Source organism: Drosophila grimshawi, unplaced genomic scaffold (genome assembly GCF_018153295.1).
Source record: "Drosophila grimshawi isolate 15287-2541.00 unplaced genomic scaffold, ASM1815329v1 contig_311, whole genome shotgun sequence".
Classification (NCBI taxonomy): Eukaryota; Metazoa; Arthropoda; class Insecta; order Diptera; family Drosophilidae; genus Drosophila; species Drosophila grimshawi.
Window position 1 is genome coordinate 30,942,431 of NW_025063098.1, and position 15,809 is coordinate 30,958,239.

At 39.4% G+C, this 15,809-nt stretch overlaps 2 protein-coding genes across 2 annotated transcripts in view; one reads left to right on the plus strand and one right to left on the minus strand.

The window, feature by feature from the left end:
• The window catches only part of LOC6569724, a 46,361-nt gene extending 41,791 nt beyond the window's left edge, over nucleotides 1-4,570 (plus strand). The window contains exons 27-29 of the mRNA XM_032741648.1: nucleotides 179-434; nucleotides 2,887-3,155; nucleotides 3,966-4,570. Coding sequence (XP_032597539.1) covers nucleotides 179-434; nucleotides 2,887-3,155; nucleotides 3,966-4,346 — 906 coding nt within the window. The 3' untranslated portion in view covers nucleotides 4,347-4,570. The remainder of the gene's footprint in view (nucleotides 1-178; nucleotides 435-2,886; nucleotides 3,156-3,965) is intronic.
• Nucleotides 4,571-7,147: 2,577 nt separating this feature from the next.
• LOC6569726 (allatostatin-A receptor) lies at nucleotides 7,148-14,918 on the minus strand. Its single transcript, XM_001995794.3, is given in 5 exon segments — nucleotides 7,148-7,637; nucleotides 10,310-10,468; nucleotides 10,529-10,807; nucleotides 13,504-13,884; nucleotides 13,887-14,918. Coding segments are annotated over 5 exon segments (1,113 nt in total). The 5' UTR covers nucleotides 14,085-14,918; the 3' UTR covers nucleotides 7,148-7,541.
• Nucleotides 14,919-15,809: the final 891 nt, after the last annotated feature.

A 15,809-nucleotide genomic window follows, 5' to 3' on the forward strand; every position in this document is an offset into this window, starting at 1 on the left:
GCGGCGACAACAGCGGTAAATAACAATAACATTTTACCACTCAATACTACAGATAAAATCGACTTAAGAAATCGAATCGCCACAAAATGCTTCTCTATATATATATTATGTATTCTACTTATCTACTGTCAATTAATTTTGATTTTTTCCCTTCGTTATAAAATTCTGCCTTTCCCAGGGTCTAGAGCGTACTGTGGTGAATAGTAGCTGTGCGAATGCAACGCCTACCTCAACTGAAGCCATCGGAAGGACTGCTGGACGTGCTGCAATAGGAACGGCATTGGGCACAGCTGGTGGAGGTAGTGAGGGCGGAACTGTGGTTACACCGCACTTGCGACATAAAATTGAAAAACTTGCGCTCGAACTGCTGAAGATGGAAAATGAGAAATTTTCAATTCCAGCATTGAAATTGCTTTTGTCTTGCATGTATGTGGGTAAGTAAGATAAAGGAAAGAAGAAATAAGTAAAATATACACAACAACAATATCCAGACAACCAAAATAACAAACAGATTTTTGTAGATGTTTATCGATGAAGAGAGAAAATATCTTACCCAATTGTGGCTTATATAAAGGCTCCTTAAGCCAGAGTGTGAAGCTAGAGAACAGTCAATTGGATAATATCTCTTGCATTCACTCTAGTATTAGTTTATGTTAAGTTTTCACTGATGCCAACTGGTTAATTGTTCTACAATAGAAAAGTCAATGCTCCCACTAGCAAATTTTTTACAATTGCCTTTTTCTGCCCATTGTGGGCATGACTGCGTTTATTTGTGAGTTTGTGTTTTACTGTCTGTATAAGAACATGCGTTGGTAATTACTGTTGATTTTTGCTAAATACCGAATGTTTTCATTTGCTATCAATTTTTCAAGTTGGCTAGCTGACACGCCAACAATTATTCCCTCTGTTTTCAGTTATTAACGCAATTGTGTGTCACTTATTACGCTCAAAAGTACTTCACACTCACAGCATACTCAGTTTAACTCTTCTGACAAAATGTTTTCTTTATTAAATACTGAAATATTTTGTAACTAGAGTTTTATTTTCTTTTATTGTGTGCTGCCCATTTAGCGTAAAAGTGAGCACTTAACTCTATAACAGCAAAATTTTTTACTCAATCTGCATAGACAAAATATTTTGGCTATTTCGCCATTTTGGTAATTTTGGCTTTATTATCTCGCAGTTGTTATTTGAAAGCCTATTTCTCTGGGTAATTGGCTTAGCTGTAAGCCGTTTAACTTCGTGTATTTTGATTTTTTTGTCATAGTACTTTGATTTTCTGTCTTTCGCTTTCTCGCACAATATTCAATTTTAAACTTGTGGCTTAGATTTTTGGGCAAAGTGAGTAAATGTGTGCAGCAGCTTGGTGCAGCTTTTGGCTAAAACGATGGCAGCTATATGTGTAAATGTGGGTGGCAAACAACGCGATAGTCAGGGCGCGAACCACTACGCGTCTACATGTATTTTTCTTGCACGTTGTACGTGCACGATGTGCAATTCGCTCTCCAGCTCTTGGCAAATGCGCACAGCATGCAAACCCTTTGAAAATGGTCAATGTTTGCGCTGACGGCTGACCACACCCCCTTATGTGGCAGTTTGGCAGCAGCATGGGTGATATTTAGGCTCTCGCAGCCAGTCAGGGCGAAGTGTAGCTAAGTGGAAGTTGGCCATTGCGTGGCGCACTTTTTGCTCGTTTGTTTAGTCTAGTTTAATAAAGTGTCTGGCTGCGCAAAAAAAAATTAACAAATGTGTCAGGCACAAGACGTCACAAAATGCTCACAGAACTGCAAAAAAAATGTTGGCATTTTCCTAACCGTTTGCAATAATAAATATTTGTTGCTATATTGTCCGCTAAAGGGGACAGGATAACGCTTCAAACTATGCAATATTTTTGCAGTTCTTGTCCCATTTGCTTGCGGCAATTGTGGCGTTCATAATTGTGTACCTAAATTGGCAACAGCTATATTGCTGCCAAAGACCACGCATTGTAAATAATTCGCGAATGCTACAGCCAAATGTTGCGAAATACATGAAAAGCTTTCAATGGGAACCAGACAAAATATTTTGAATCTATTTGCCTTAGCTTCACTGAAAAGTGTTTGAATTGACAATTTTAAAGAAATATATCAACTATCAATGAGTCTTTGAAACTTTGTTGTACATATGGGTGACATTCATAGAATATGATATATACAGCGCAATTTGAAGGTGGCTTGAGGACCACTATAATTCAATATGTGCTCGTTTGGGCTTGACTATCTACGAATTGTCCGATTTACGATAGTTGAAGAGATTTGGGTGCAAGTTATCTAAGAGTTAAACTCTTTCAACTAGGGAACTCTTAATTGTTTATAGTGGAGCATTCTTAACTAGACAATCTGTATACATGGTGAAACTAATTATTTGTCATACATTGAGATTAACTCTTTTCTTGTCCAGCTCGCAAACAAACAACTGAACTTTGCTGAACAGTAGCGATTACATATTAGATTTGAATCGCACTTTGATACACATACATAGATATGCAAAATATATATTGCGAGGCAGACCAGTCAGGAGAGGAAGGGGCTTTCAAGAGCAGACAACTGGAACATATGAAAATTCCATTAAATTTAATTGATAATTTTTGTATATTCTGAAGGAAGTTTATGCAATGACGCTGATGCTGACGCCGACGCTGATGTTCGCGTTTGCAGTTTGGTGTGTTGAAGCGTCGCGAGCATTAGAATAATGGCCAAAAGTATTTGGCTTCCCGAAAGCTTGTTCATTGTACAGTTCTTAGCGTCATACGTTTTGTTGTTCTTATGTCATTTATACATATGTATATTATTATTATTGTTATAATTATTATATATTATTATGTTATCGTATCCTTCTGCTTTGTAGGCTCCGCCGCTCAGCTGGAAAGTACAGAGCAGTCGAATGGCATTGTGCAGGATGATCCGGAGATAATCGCATTGCAAAGCGATAAAGTCGATATACTTCTGCATTGTATAAAATCATCAAGTCGAAACGCCGCCTGGACTTATGGACAAGTGCTGTGCCAAATTATACGTGATTTAGTGCCACCGAATGAAATATTAACGAAGGTCATAAAGGAGTTCTTGGCAATAAATCAGCCGCATTGCGATGTTATTGCCACGATTGTGTATCAGGTGAGTAACAGCCAAATCTGCTCAGCAAACTTCTCAGCTGCTCGTTCTGCTCAGCTTAGCTAGCAAAAGCAAAGACATCGCAGCATCTTACCTCCTCTTTTCCTCTACCAGCCAATCATGCGTGCATATCTTTGTGTGTGTGATGCTGTGTGAGGTGCTGTATGACCTTGAGGTCCGCCTTTGGTTGCCCTGGTAGTTTCATGGGCGTTTGCTTCTCTGGCATGTGAGACTAGTGAGAACCAAATGCACCGCTAATATCTGGCTGGAACAGCTTCCAGAAGGGTGAATTACTTTCATCCAGTTGTCAGATGTCAGCTTGTAGTGTGCATGTATGTGTGCGGAATTCGTTGGCAGCTTGAAAATTAATGGAATTGGCTACAGCTTGGCCTCTGACCGGCCAAAATCGTACGCAACTATGTGGGTCACTTCGAGTCATCCACTGTCGTGCCATACCATTTTTTTCATTAGGTTCAAGGTTGCTCAGTGGACGTGTGTCAGTGTTGTACTTACCCCACTATGTGCGTGTGTACCTGCATGGAAATGAATAACAAAGAAGGCTGGAACTTGCCTTATTATGGGCTAAGGTATCAGCTTAAATCACTAATTGCACTGTCATTTGGGAAAGTTAACTAACCTGAACCGAACCTGAAGGCCAAGAGGAATTTCATTACCCAAGCTTTGCCACAGCACAATCTGCACACCCATTTTTTCTGGGTAATCAAAAATTGTGTTTGCTTATTTTCAGTTTTCACTAAAACTGGTGTACTTATTTTTCTTCTTTGTTTCTTTTTGTCTACGTGATTTCGCAAGGTGTTTCGCTCGGCTATTGACTCATCGTTCCTACAAATGCTGCAGGACTGGCTGATCTGCACGCTGCCAACGTTTTTGGCCCAACCTGAGCAGCAAAGTGTCTGGGGTCTGAGCATCATCTTTTTATCCGCGTCCATAAATTTGCATTTGATTAAACTATTTCCGCTGGTGCTCGGCATTGGTGCGGCATCCAATGAAGGCGTCTCGACTCCAGCTTCAGCAGCATCGCGAAAACTGGGTCAACACGAAATTGCATTGTTCGTGACAGCTGCACAAGATTTCCATGCGAAATTGAGTGCCGACCAGATGCTGCGCTTTCGCGAGGCCTTCAGGAACTACGACAAAAGTCAAGTGTATGCCTCGATGTTGCAGAGCCTCTGATAGATAAGACGACCGAATTGGAAGAAAGAATGTGGCAGTCGCAACGGATTTGGCCAGAAAACTTGCGCTTCGGACAAGCGCAAGCGTGAATAACTAATTGCTCTGTTCTGCACCGCTGACCCCGACGCTGGATGGCGTTCTTCTCGTTCTCGACAAAATTTCTTTGAAAGATTGTGAATTCAAAATTAATTTATGGTTTATATTATATGTAAGTGCAATTTAAATTGTTGCCGCAACTTACTCTCCCTTAATATCTCTGCCGGAAACTTCAACGACCCGCAATTAATTCACGAAACGCTTTTTACCTCCTTTTAGAAAATTGTGTTTTTATGTTTTTTTTTTTTGTAAAGTTTAACCCTTATTAATGTAAGTTTGAGGCTTGTAAAATTGAACGAGAAGCGGATGTATGCGGCTTAATCAATTACTAGTTAATTTAATTAAAAATTGTATTCTCCTTAATTAAAACGTACCCAATCGTATATCTAGCAATCAATATTAAATTTCAATTGTAATTAAATGTTATTGTTTAAAAGCTTCAGTAATATTAAATAAAAAAAAAAGCTTAAAGTAAAGTTAAAATGTGTTTTTAGTAAGCTGTGCATCAACAAATGCATAATTATCTAATCTAACCTTTATAATTAAAACAATTTTTTTTTGGGGTCTGATAAACTTTTTCTTCAGTCGCAATTGTCAGACACCGGTGAACGACTCTTGTTTTCTTATCACTTAATCTATTATTCAATCTATTTGTAGCTTCAGCACTTTTACCTTTGACTGCTGATGATTCTTTATCCTTCTCTGATTTAACAAAAATTTGCTCGATTTTGAGTTGCAGCTAATTACCTATAAATTGACAAAATGCTTTTCAAAAGTATGTAGGCTGCTTTACGACAGCTCTCAGCAGAACAGCATCTATACTTCAAAGGTCGAGGAGAAAGTTTTTTATACAGAAACTCATCGTTCGGCCAATCTGGCTGACTTCCAAATCTGAACAGCCTCCAGCGAAATAGCGAATATATTCCTGGTTCCTGAGGGACTAGTTCACATAGAGACAAGTAATATTGGTAAACTGATATGGACGCTAGTCTAGTCTAGTAATGCGTTACTCACTTCATGCCAAACGCAAAGTATGACGTATCGAATTGATTTAGTTTAATTTCTGCTCATATATTTGAAGCAGATACGCCCAGAAATAGGTACATGGCATGACTAAAGCTAAGTAGAAGGCTTACAATTATTTTGTGACTTATAGAAGAGCACACAAAAAGTGCTTCATATGTTAAAAGGAGCAGCCTCTTATGTGTATTTGTTACCTAATATTGACAGGTCAACTGTTTGCATTCGCTGTATGTGTGTGTGTGTGTGTCACCATAAACTAAAACATTTTCAATATGAGCATTTGGTTACGCTTCATTTGACAAAATAACCATAGCGAGCCCGGGACACAGATTGTCGCTGGCGTCTCGCCAACTGACCGAGCAACACGCCCCATTGCACTGAGGCAGGTCTGCCCGACACCATGACCTGCGCGTGTCTCTCAACTGGCACTTGCCATCTGCGTTTTGCTGTTAGTCCTGTTCCAAATGCCAATACTAGTGTTCCGCAGATGCAGTGCTCTTTATAACGCTGTTAACTTCAACTAGGGAAACTCACCACTTTTCGGAGTTGTACTCTCTAAGAAGCGGCGCTCTTAAATCGCGTATGTATTCTCTCTTTTTTGCTCTACTCTCGCTCTCTCTGTATTTCGCTTGTGCTCTTACTGTTATGACTAGGTCAGTAGTGCGAATATTTTATTCCTTGTCGTTTTAGATGCTTTGTATTCAGCAGACATGTAGCAGAAATGTATGCTACAATTTCGTAATGCTTAGCGTCTCACACGCAAGCTGCAACAACTGTTACTGTTACACTCTCAGTTATAATTATTATTATTGTTATGATGATAACATTTTTGCTCTTGTTGTTTGCTGTTTGTTGGTGTTGGTTGCCGCTGTTGTTTAGCTATTTGCTTGGGCGCTCCAATAACTTCCAACAAGTTCCAGCCCCACTAACAGTCTGTCGACTGAAGCGTGCCCTTTTATGGCGCCAATAGTTTTTCTACATTTAACAGTCGCGTGTAAACTCACCCAAGCACACACTCACACACATTGATAGGTGGCAGGCTTATGTGCCCTCAGTCAAAGGTTCCATAATATTATCTAATGAACAACACCTGCATTTTCCGTCGACTGCTACAGCTTCGAGTAACTAATTTGAAATTTTAATTACATTGCCACGGCGATGAAGTGACGCCTGTCAGCGCCAGACAATTGCGACGTGTAAAAATCATCGCCACAAATTGCCGTTCGCTGGACCCGCGCACACTTATTAAATCTGAATAAATTAGGCAAAACTGTGAACAGCTCGATGTCCTCTTTGTCCGAGACCAATACATGGAACACAAATCGAATCCACCACTATTTGAGCAACAATCAGGTTGAAACTTGAAGTTACACTAAACGCAGGCTTAAACATAGACAAGTCAAGTGTCGACTACGCGCAACCTAAAGCAACCGCTGCAGCTGTCTATATCTCAGAGTGAAAGTTGGATAAAATCCATTTATTGATTTGCAGAAGTAAATGCATAGCTTTCAGGTTGTATCGATTCGAACTGAGTTTTGTCTTCTTGTATCTGTGGATTATTTTGTAGCCTGACTGACAGCAGGCAAGATTTTCGACACACTTTTTTAATGGTATTGGTATTTACAGATTTTCACTTAAAAGAAGTTAAGAAAATTTTTTTTTATCATTTATCATTATCATAAATATACAATTACAAAAAATACTCAAATATATCTAGCTCTAGAAAATTCCCGAAATATCATTGACATCGATTTGAGACGCGCACGCTGTTCCCTTCTTTTTTTTTTTATTGGTATCAGTGTTTTACTTTGTTGTTTTATTTTGATATCATTGGTCTGTTGATCAATCGATTTGCGCAGTGGACGTTAATTGTCGGAACATGCTCAGCTCCATAATTGTCCACTTTTAGCCGGTTGGCAACGTCCCACGGACCCTAAGTATCCACATGGTAATCAATCTGCTATCACTTTCTTCATCGTCGTCAATCACTTTTGCTTGCTTTTGATACAGACATATTTTTGAGACTGTTTCTATTGCGGCTGTCGTCGCCTCTTTTTGATATCGTCGAGCTGGCGTTTAGAGGCCCGTTGTTGAGGTACGGCCGCAGGACGTCTTGCGCGGCGGAGGCAAATCAGATGTGTAATCCTGGTAGCGATTCGAACAGTTAATGGCCTTCAGAGAGATGGAAGACGAAAGAGAAATAGCGGGCAAAAGTTAATGCTAAAAATAAATAATATAACTACAGTAAACTGGGACAGGGAAAGCGCAAAATGGTTGATTAATGATGTGTTTGGATACACGGGAGCTCCAATGAAACATTCAGCTGATGTTTTGGCAATTCCCCAATCAAACTCAACCAAATCAGGCTGTGCAGGGTGTTGCTTCGCATTTGAATGATTAGATTTGATTCAATATTTAATTATTAAACTGGTTTGAGGTGTTGAAATGCCCAGAGATAAACTGTGGCCCTCATCTGACCAAACCATTTCATTCCGCTGACCGTTTGCATATATTTATAAATGATTTATGAATTTGTGATTGAACCGGCCAAAATTCTTGATTATTGCGCTGTCATAGAAACAACAACAATCGCATAGTCTGGCATTCCCATGCAATCGCTCAAGGGAAATGAGTTATGGTTTTTGAGCCCCATCGACTTTGCTCCATTTGCATTGTAAGTGCGTGCATGCCTATATATATAAATATGTATATGTTTGTGTTTGTGTACCTGTGTTACTTTTTGTGGTTCTTCCTTATGGATAATTTACACACATCGTTCAATTTAGAACACACTTTTTAAATATTCGTGCGCCGAACCCACCAAACTTATTTGTATGTATCGAGTGATTTTAAAACACGAAAAAAGAATAAATACCCTTGTAGACCGGAGTTAACCGATTTTGGTGAAATTCTCACAGTTCATCAAAAATATATTAAGGTATATTATATATCAAGAGGTAACCTTTAAAAATGTGGCTATCGGAAATTGATTTGTATAGTTTTATAAAATAATCTTGATCTGCACGAGATATCAGAGAACGTATATTCCAAGTTTGAAGTCCTTAGCTTTCATAGTATCCGAAATCGCTGATAGACAGACAGACGGTCATAGCTAAATCGACTATGCGGTTAATTCTGATCAACTTTATTATATCATTTTTAATAGGTTCAGGTTATAGAAATAAACACATCAACAAATATTGGCGCATGCGCCTACTACAATTAACAAAAACCAAAGTTAGCGTCAACGCAGCCATTTAATTAATGTAATTAATCTAATATAATGACTTGACAAACACATCAATTAGCGCCAGGCAAATAGCAAAGGCAACGGCAATGACGAGGTTCAGTGTGGCGCGCAATTTATATGCAAAGTACCTATGACTTTGGGCCTAAATGGAGAAAGTGCGCCACCAGCAGTGACAAAACAAATTAAAATATTAAAATTAGGCCACAAAATGATTGAAAGGAAATGTTGCAGAGATCACGACGAGTTTGCCATCGATGGCACCGTCGAGGCGGACTGTAGACTGTATAACTTAGTGCAAACGCCCACTCCAGTCAATGGGTCTGTAGCTCACATTCTTTGTCCCTAAAGTAATTAAATGTAAGTATAGCAATAGATGCACAAACTGGGCGCACAGGACGCCACGATTTTGGTATTGTTTTGAATTTTCTTTACTTTGTGTACTTATGCAAATGGCCACTGGCAAACGAATAAATCTGCGCAGCAAGTGAGTTAATTTGGACTAAGTTGATTTTCTACATTGAATTGGCGCGTACTAAGTCTCCGCCAAACCAAATGGTCATTTTTTAAATGTAAGCAAACCCACTGAATTTGCATTAAAAGATTTAATAGCTGTATGAAATACATTAATTTAACAAGTGCTCAGTACACACTAGATAAAAATCTGAGCAAGAATTATCCCTAATGCAATTGTCCTAACATTATTGGACATATTATAAAAAACTCTCTCTAAAAGCTCTCTCACATCACACATCCTCCTGCCCAAAATAAACACATTTGGTTGATCTGCTCATATTTAAATTAATTTTATTGCCTGTTCTCTGGGACTGTGCTGGTTTTCTAAAACTTATGTTGTAAACTTTTGTTGTTGTGAGCGTCCCACGCAACGTATGTGTGTTTTTCGCACCTAAATCATTATGGCCCGTCAATTGCTAGCAATTGTTTAGGCATTGCACACGTTTTTCTAATATTATTTTATGTATTTGTTTAATATTTCTCTGCCTGCTGTCAGCATTCAGAATTTAATTGAATTATCTATGAAAGAATTAAAAGAATAAAAGAATATATATGGCTATTACACCAACTTGGAAAATCACACACGAAGCGGACTCAGTACGCAACATAAATCAATATGTATTGACAAACAAATTGTTATACCTGTGTTAACCACAAAAAAACCCATGAATCTTGAATAATTGATTAATTTAAATAATCATTATTGTTGCATTTAACTTTGGTAACTAAAAGTCCAACAATTTCGTCCGAAAATTTGTAAGTTGATCTTCTAAGGACGCCACCAGCAATCAGCGTTCCAACTTTGGTGACACTAGCTTTGAAATTGCATTTTGAGATATATTGGGCATCGCATAACATTTTTTTATTGACACATAAATCGAAATATGACACTGGCCTTATTTTTCAAATTTAATGACCTTAGCTCGAAAACTCTGAAAGATGTAGGTATGTTAGCATAAGGGCTGAAAGGCTGGGCGGATGGGTCGAGGACGGAAGGGTGGGTGATGTTTCAATTCTACTTTTTAGTAGTAATACTAGACCTGGGAAATCCTTTCCGTATTCAGCTGGGCAGCTTACTCACCTTGTGAAAGGCCTTGCGGAAATTATCAGAGAGAAAGGCGTAAAGAAGCGGGTTGATGCTAGAGCTGGTGTATGCCATAGTTTGTGCCACTATTTGCAAAATGACACTCAACATGCTGTTTGCTACATATATATTCAGCGCCTTGAGGAGTAATATTAGCTGTAAAACATCAAGGGTTAGAGACGATTGGAGCCCAACGCACTTCAATCGATTACTCACCTGCACGGGCAGCCAGAGTGAGGCAAAAGCTATAACTACTACGACGACCAAGCGGGTCACTCGCTTGCGACCCCGTTGTGATTCTTTAGACATGCGTACGCCGCTTCCCTGCCGCCAGAGGCGCATGATCATGCGCACGTACAATCCACTGATGACCATCAGTGGCAGCAGATAGGAGCTAATGAAGAAGCTCACCTGGAAGGTGAGCCAATCGAGCAAATCGTTTTCAATAAAGTGGCACTTAGCGTAGGTGCTGTTCGTCTTGTAATTGTGGTGGACCTAAGCAAAGAAAATCAATAAAAATCAAATTAGTTAGCGCATACGTCACTCTGTCGGGCAGTTTTATGGCTTTGATATTCATAAATAAACTAAATAGCATAACTGTCTCTGAGAGGCAGGCAACATGTTTGCCTCTTCACATGACGCACTCAACCAAACAGCGCCCCCTGACCCTGTCAAAGCTGTTTATTCTCTCGGGTCATAAACTAGCTCGTATATCGTAAAAATATTCATCAGCTTTTTTGTTTACACTTTTGTTTACAAACTCAGTCGCAGCATGTTGTTAATATAAAATACTATTAAAAACTACAGAACTGCATACCAAGAACGCGCTTATTTATGGCCTCTTTTGTTTTTGATACAAGCAGAACAAACAATGCCGCAAAATATTGTAGGCACACCAAATTGAGATTGCCCTCGAGCTTAACCAATGCAGTAGATAGTTAATCCGTATATATATATGGGTTAATTGATTATTTAATTAGTTGTATTTAAGAGGGTATAGCATAAGGCAAAAGTAATTGACATGCCTATGATTAAGAATATATTATAATTCCAATAAGAAATCTGGCAACTAAATAGACGATAAGCTGTTCGCATTTGCTATTTTTTACTTGTTTATTTTCTTGTAGATAATTGATAACTATATATAGTCTGAATATAATTAATACGCAATTGTTAATGAACATATTAATCAAACATGAGTTAATTATGCATTTTTATTGCACGCTTTACTTTGCACGCCTTGTTTGCATTCCTATGAGTATAGGTGAGCGAGAGTGCCGATAAGGCGCAAACAAATAAATATTCAAATTGGGTTCTATTTTGATAGCTTAATTTTAAGGCAATGCAAAACAAAGAAAAATAACAAGCACATAGCAAAGCAACACAGCTAAAGCCTTGTTGTGAAATACCATTTAATAAAATATAAGGTTACAATAACAACACAATAACAGCAAGAACAACAACAACAATGACTACTCGCAAACGGTCCATTTCATTGATAAAGTCGGCAAAGGCGATAAGATATATTTAATTACGGGCCACTATTCGATTATCAGTAGGCGTCAACTACAGCCTTGCGTATGATAAACACTAACACACCCCCTCTACTCTCGCACAGTCATTTATACTCTCGCTGGGGTATTGAGCTTGAGTTGGGTACATGAGCTTGAGTTGGGTACATGGCATGCATGTATATTGATAGTTGGTCAAGGAATTATTTTCGATATCGTTAATGGAATTCGGAAAAGGATTAGGCTATGCTATCAAAAGATCAGAGCGATATTAGACAATGCCTAAGTGAATGTGATATTTGATGGGTTATTCGCAGTGCCGATAAATATATAGGTATGAACAAGAGTGTAGCCAGTTTTTTTTTTGGCTCAAAGGTCGCGTACGAACAAATGACATAAGGCTAAAATATTAAACATCAGAAATGTGTTATTTAAAACATACTTCGTATAGTTGAAGAGACAGACTAATTTATTCGGAAAACCCAATTTCATTATTGGGGGAGACATCACCGACTCATGTTGTGTTATCATTATGGGACCAGCATATCAATCGCGTAGGAATAATCGATATTAAATGTGTCATCGAAATATCCATAGATGCACATATCACGCTTTCTGATATAATATAACTACACAAATGTGGAATACTTAGTTCGCAAGTATACAAAAACAATGATAATATATTCCGGATAAAAAATTTGATATCAGAAAATTAACTCCGGTCTACAATAATATGTAATTTTCGGCGTGACAAAAATATCCGTTCCTTCTTTTTTCATCTTGCTTCACCCCGTTTTTGTATTATTAAATAATCTTTCATAAATAATGATTAAACAAATAGTTCATAGCGTTCACATACTTTCTATTTAATTTAATAGCCCACACAGAGAGATGCTGCAACTTTTATTATAATTTGTTGTTTTGCACAACAAGCTTAGCAGCGTTTATTAAACAATTAACTTGTCCTTCGCACCCAGCGCATTGATCATAAAAACATTAACACCTTAATGGCAAATGGATGAAACCGGTGGTTATGGTGAGGTGAAACGTAAATACGCTGTGTACTTAATTTCAAGGCCATGTCGAAATTGAAAATGTTGATCTCACTGCCTGCCTGCCTACCTTTGATCAAGGATCTATTTGTGTTGGGAGCAACTGAATTGGTAGTAAGATTTCGAAAAATGTAAATGGATGAAATGCATGGAAGCTGGAGACGGAAAAGGCTGACGAAATTGGCATTGGCCATATGACCCCACTCGAACGGGTGCGCTATATCAGCTCTATAATTAAAATTTGTGCATTTAAAATAGCAAATTAGTAACAAAAACAAAACCGGTGCCTCTCAACATAAACAAGCAAAAAAGAATAAACTTAAATAAAATCGAAAGAAAACAAAACAAATTAAAACGTGGGCACCTATGGCCAAAGCCAGATCCACTGACGTTGAGAAACGGCTCGAGACTTCTAACGAGGTGGCGGTGATGTGTAGCAATAAATTTAGCTGCCCTGCGTTATTCGAAGCACATTCGCGCACAGCAGGCTACCATCAGCCAGCCATAAGGCTGGGCTCTATTAATCGCATGCACGAACACGTACACACACACACACACACACATACACATACACACACACACACATACACACACACACACACATACACAAACACATACACAAACTTACCACCAGATCATGCGTAAAAGTGACCGGCATCGATACGGTTAGCACGACTGTCCACAGTGTAAAAATTGCAATTTTTGTTATATGCTCGGTGCGCAGCATGCGCGAGCGTATGGGATGCACAACGGCTAAGAAGCGATCGATAGACATAAGGACGAGTGTGTAGATTGAAGCGTAGGCGGTGACAACAATCAAATATTGCACAATGCGGCACCAGATTGTGCCAAAGGGCCAATGATCCGCCACATAGTCAACGGCTGTGAAGGGTACACAAAAGATGACAAACAGCAGGTCGGCAGCCGCCAAATTGACAATTAACAGATTTGTAGTAGAGTGCATGTTTTTGTTCAGTAGCACAACCAGTATGACCAACAGGTTACCAAACCAAAGAATCCCGAGATGGCAATAATGCCGAAAAATAAAGGCACCAACCAGCGCACCGTCTGCCGTATTGCCTCCTCCTCCTCAGCATCCAAACTGAGGCTGCTGTTGCCGGTGCTGTTGTTTGTGGTCAGCTTCAATTCCAGCCAGCTGCTGTTGCTCATAGACGGTGTATTGTTTTCCATGATGTAGCTTTGGTTCATGCTGTGACTTTTTGAATTCACTCTCTATTAATTTGTACTAGCCTTGCTCATTACATTTTTCTTTTATTGCCACACAATATTTGGCAGAACAATTTTGCAATTTTTGCAGAGCCTCTGTTGCGAAAGGCTTCTCATTCAATTTTAAATGGTTGAATAATTTGTTTTAACATATTCTCAATTAAACAATTTTCGTCAAGGACCCAAAAAAGCCCGAAAGAAAACCTCGCGAAACTGAGAGATTTTTTTCAATTATCAAGCGTTATAAACTAGGGGCGTAAAATCAACTTCAATGTCCGAGACATGAGATCAAACCAAGCGCAATGCAGAGCTCTAATACGTAAATGACAATTCGGGGTTACACCAATGCAAAAATACACATGCATGCACACACACACGCACATGCACACCAGCACAGTAACAGGGTAAAACAGTAAAATCGTTTACAAGAACACACTGCCGCGTGCAGTTTCAGAATGTATTACATTGCCCCCACTAATGGGTTAAGCTATGTATTTCGTCAACGGCGCTAACGGTGACGCTGACGCAGGTGAGCCGGGTCACGTCCTGGCTATTCACTATTCTTATTTGTATCCCTTTCTGACAACTGCACCCGCACTTCGAATTACTTATGATATTTTTTTTTTTGTGCAGCTCGTTCCATTATACGGACAAAACCGACGAATTAAATATGTTCATTGCACCAGCAAGGGTTTGGATATGACGCAAACACAGGCGTAAGCATCGCAAAGAAATTTCGGAAATTTTGGTTATTGCCTTCACTTTTAGCTAACTCCGTCATTGACTAGAATCAGATAATTTTGCTTATAACTTCTTGTCTTTTTTATTTTGACAAATCCAAAATACAAACTGTACGCGTTCGATACCAGCGCGCAACTGACTGTCTGGCCTGTGCCCCAGAAGATTCGCTGTATTCGACGTCGACAGCGGCAGCAACAATAACAACAACAAAAGCAACAGAAACAGCTGTGGATGTGTGTGTGTATGTGTGTGTGTATTAGGCGCGTTGGTTGCCAGCACCAGCGCCTCCGCCTTCGTCCGCCACTCACTCATCACCATCAGCAACGACAGGCGATGCCTTTTCAGCGCTCTGCCGCTTTAGCAGTTGGCAATAATAGATGTCAACAACCACAATAACATGCCAAATGAACGGTAACTTTTGCCACTTTTTTGTTTTTATATAGTTGTGTGATAACTAGGGGCACAAATTCAGATCCCGCTGCCAGTACTGGCCATAGTGCTGTGTTTCACAGTTGGATTCTGTTGCTGCCTGGCGCTGTTTTGGTGCTTCATTTTTCCGATGAACTTTTTGTGAAAATCCGCAAACGCCAAAGCAACAAACACAAATTCACTTGAAGTGTGGCACGCGTTTCGATCCCCACTCCTCGTTTCATCCGCTTTTCCACACTCAGCCCCACACGCATGCATACATTTATTGTTTAGAGTCGCTTATCTCAACGGTCTTATCGCACACTTTTTGGCACACAGTCACAACATTACGCAACCGCAGTTTGGAGTCGAACAGCTGTTGTCTTGGTTAAGCCTACCAACAGTGATAACCCATTTACATGTCTATCATTGGCAATGCTTGGGCATTCACCTGTCACTTAGTGGTTGACGGTTCACATAACGTCATCACCGACGTCGGCGTCGCAGCTACGGCTCAATTGTCCCACAGCGCTTGTCGATGAAAGCAGCCACGCCTCA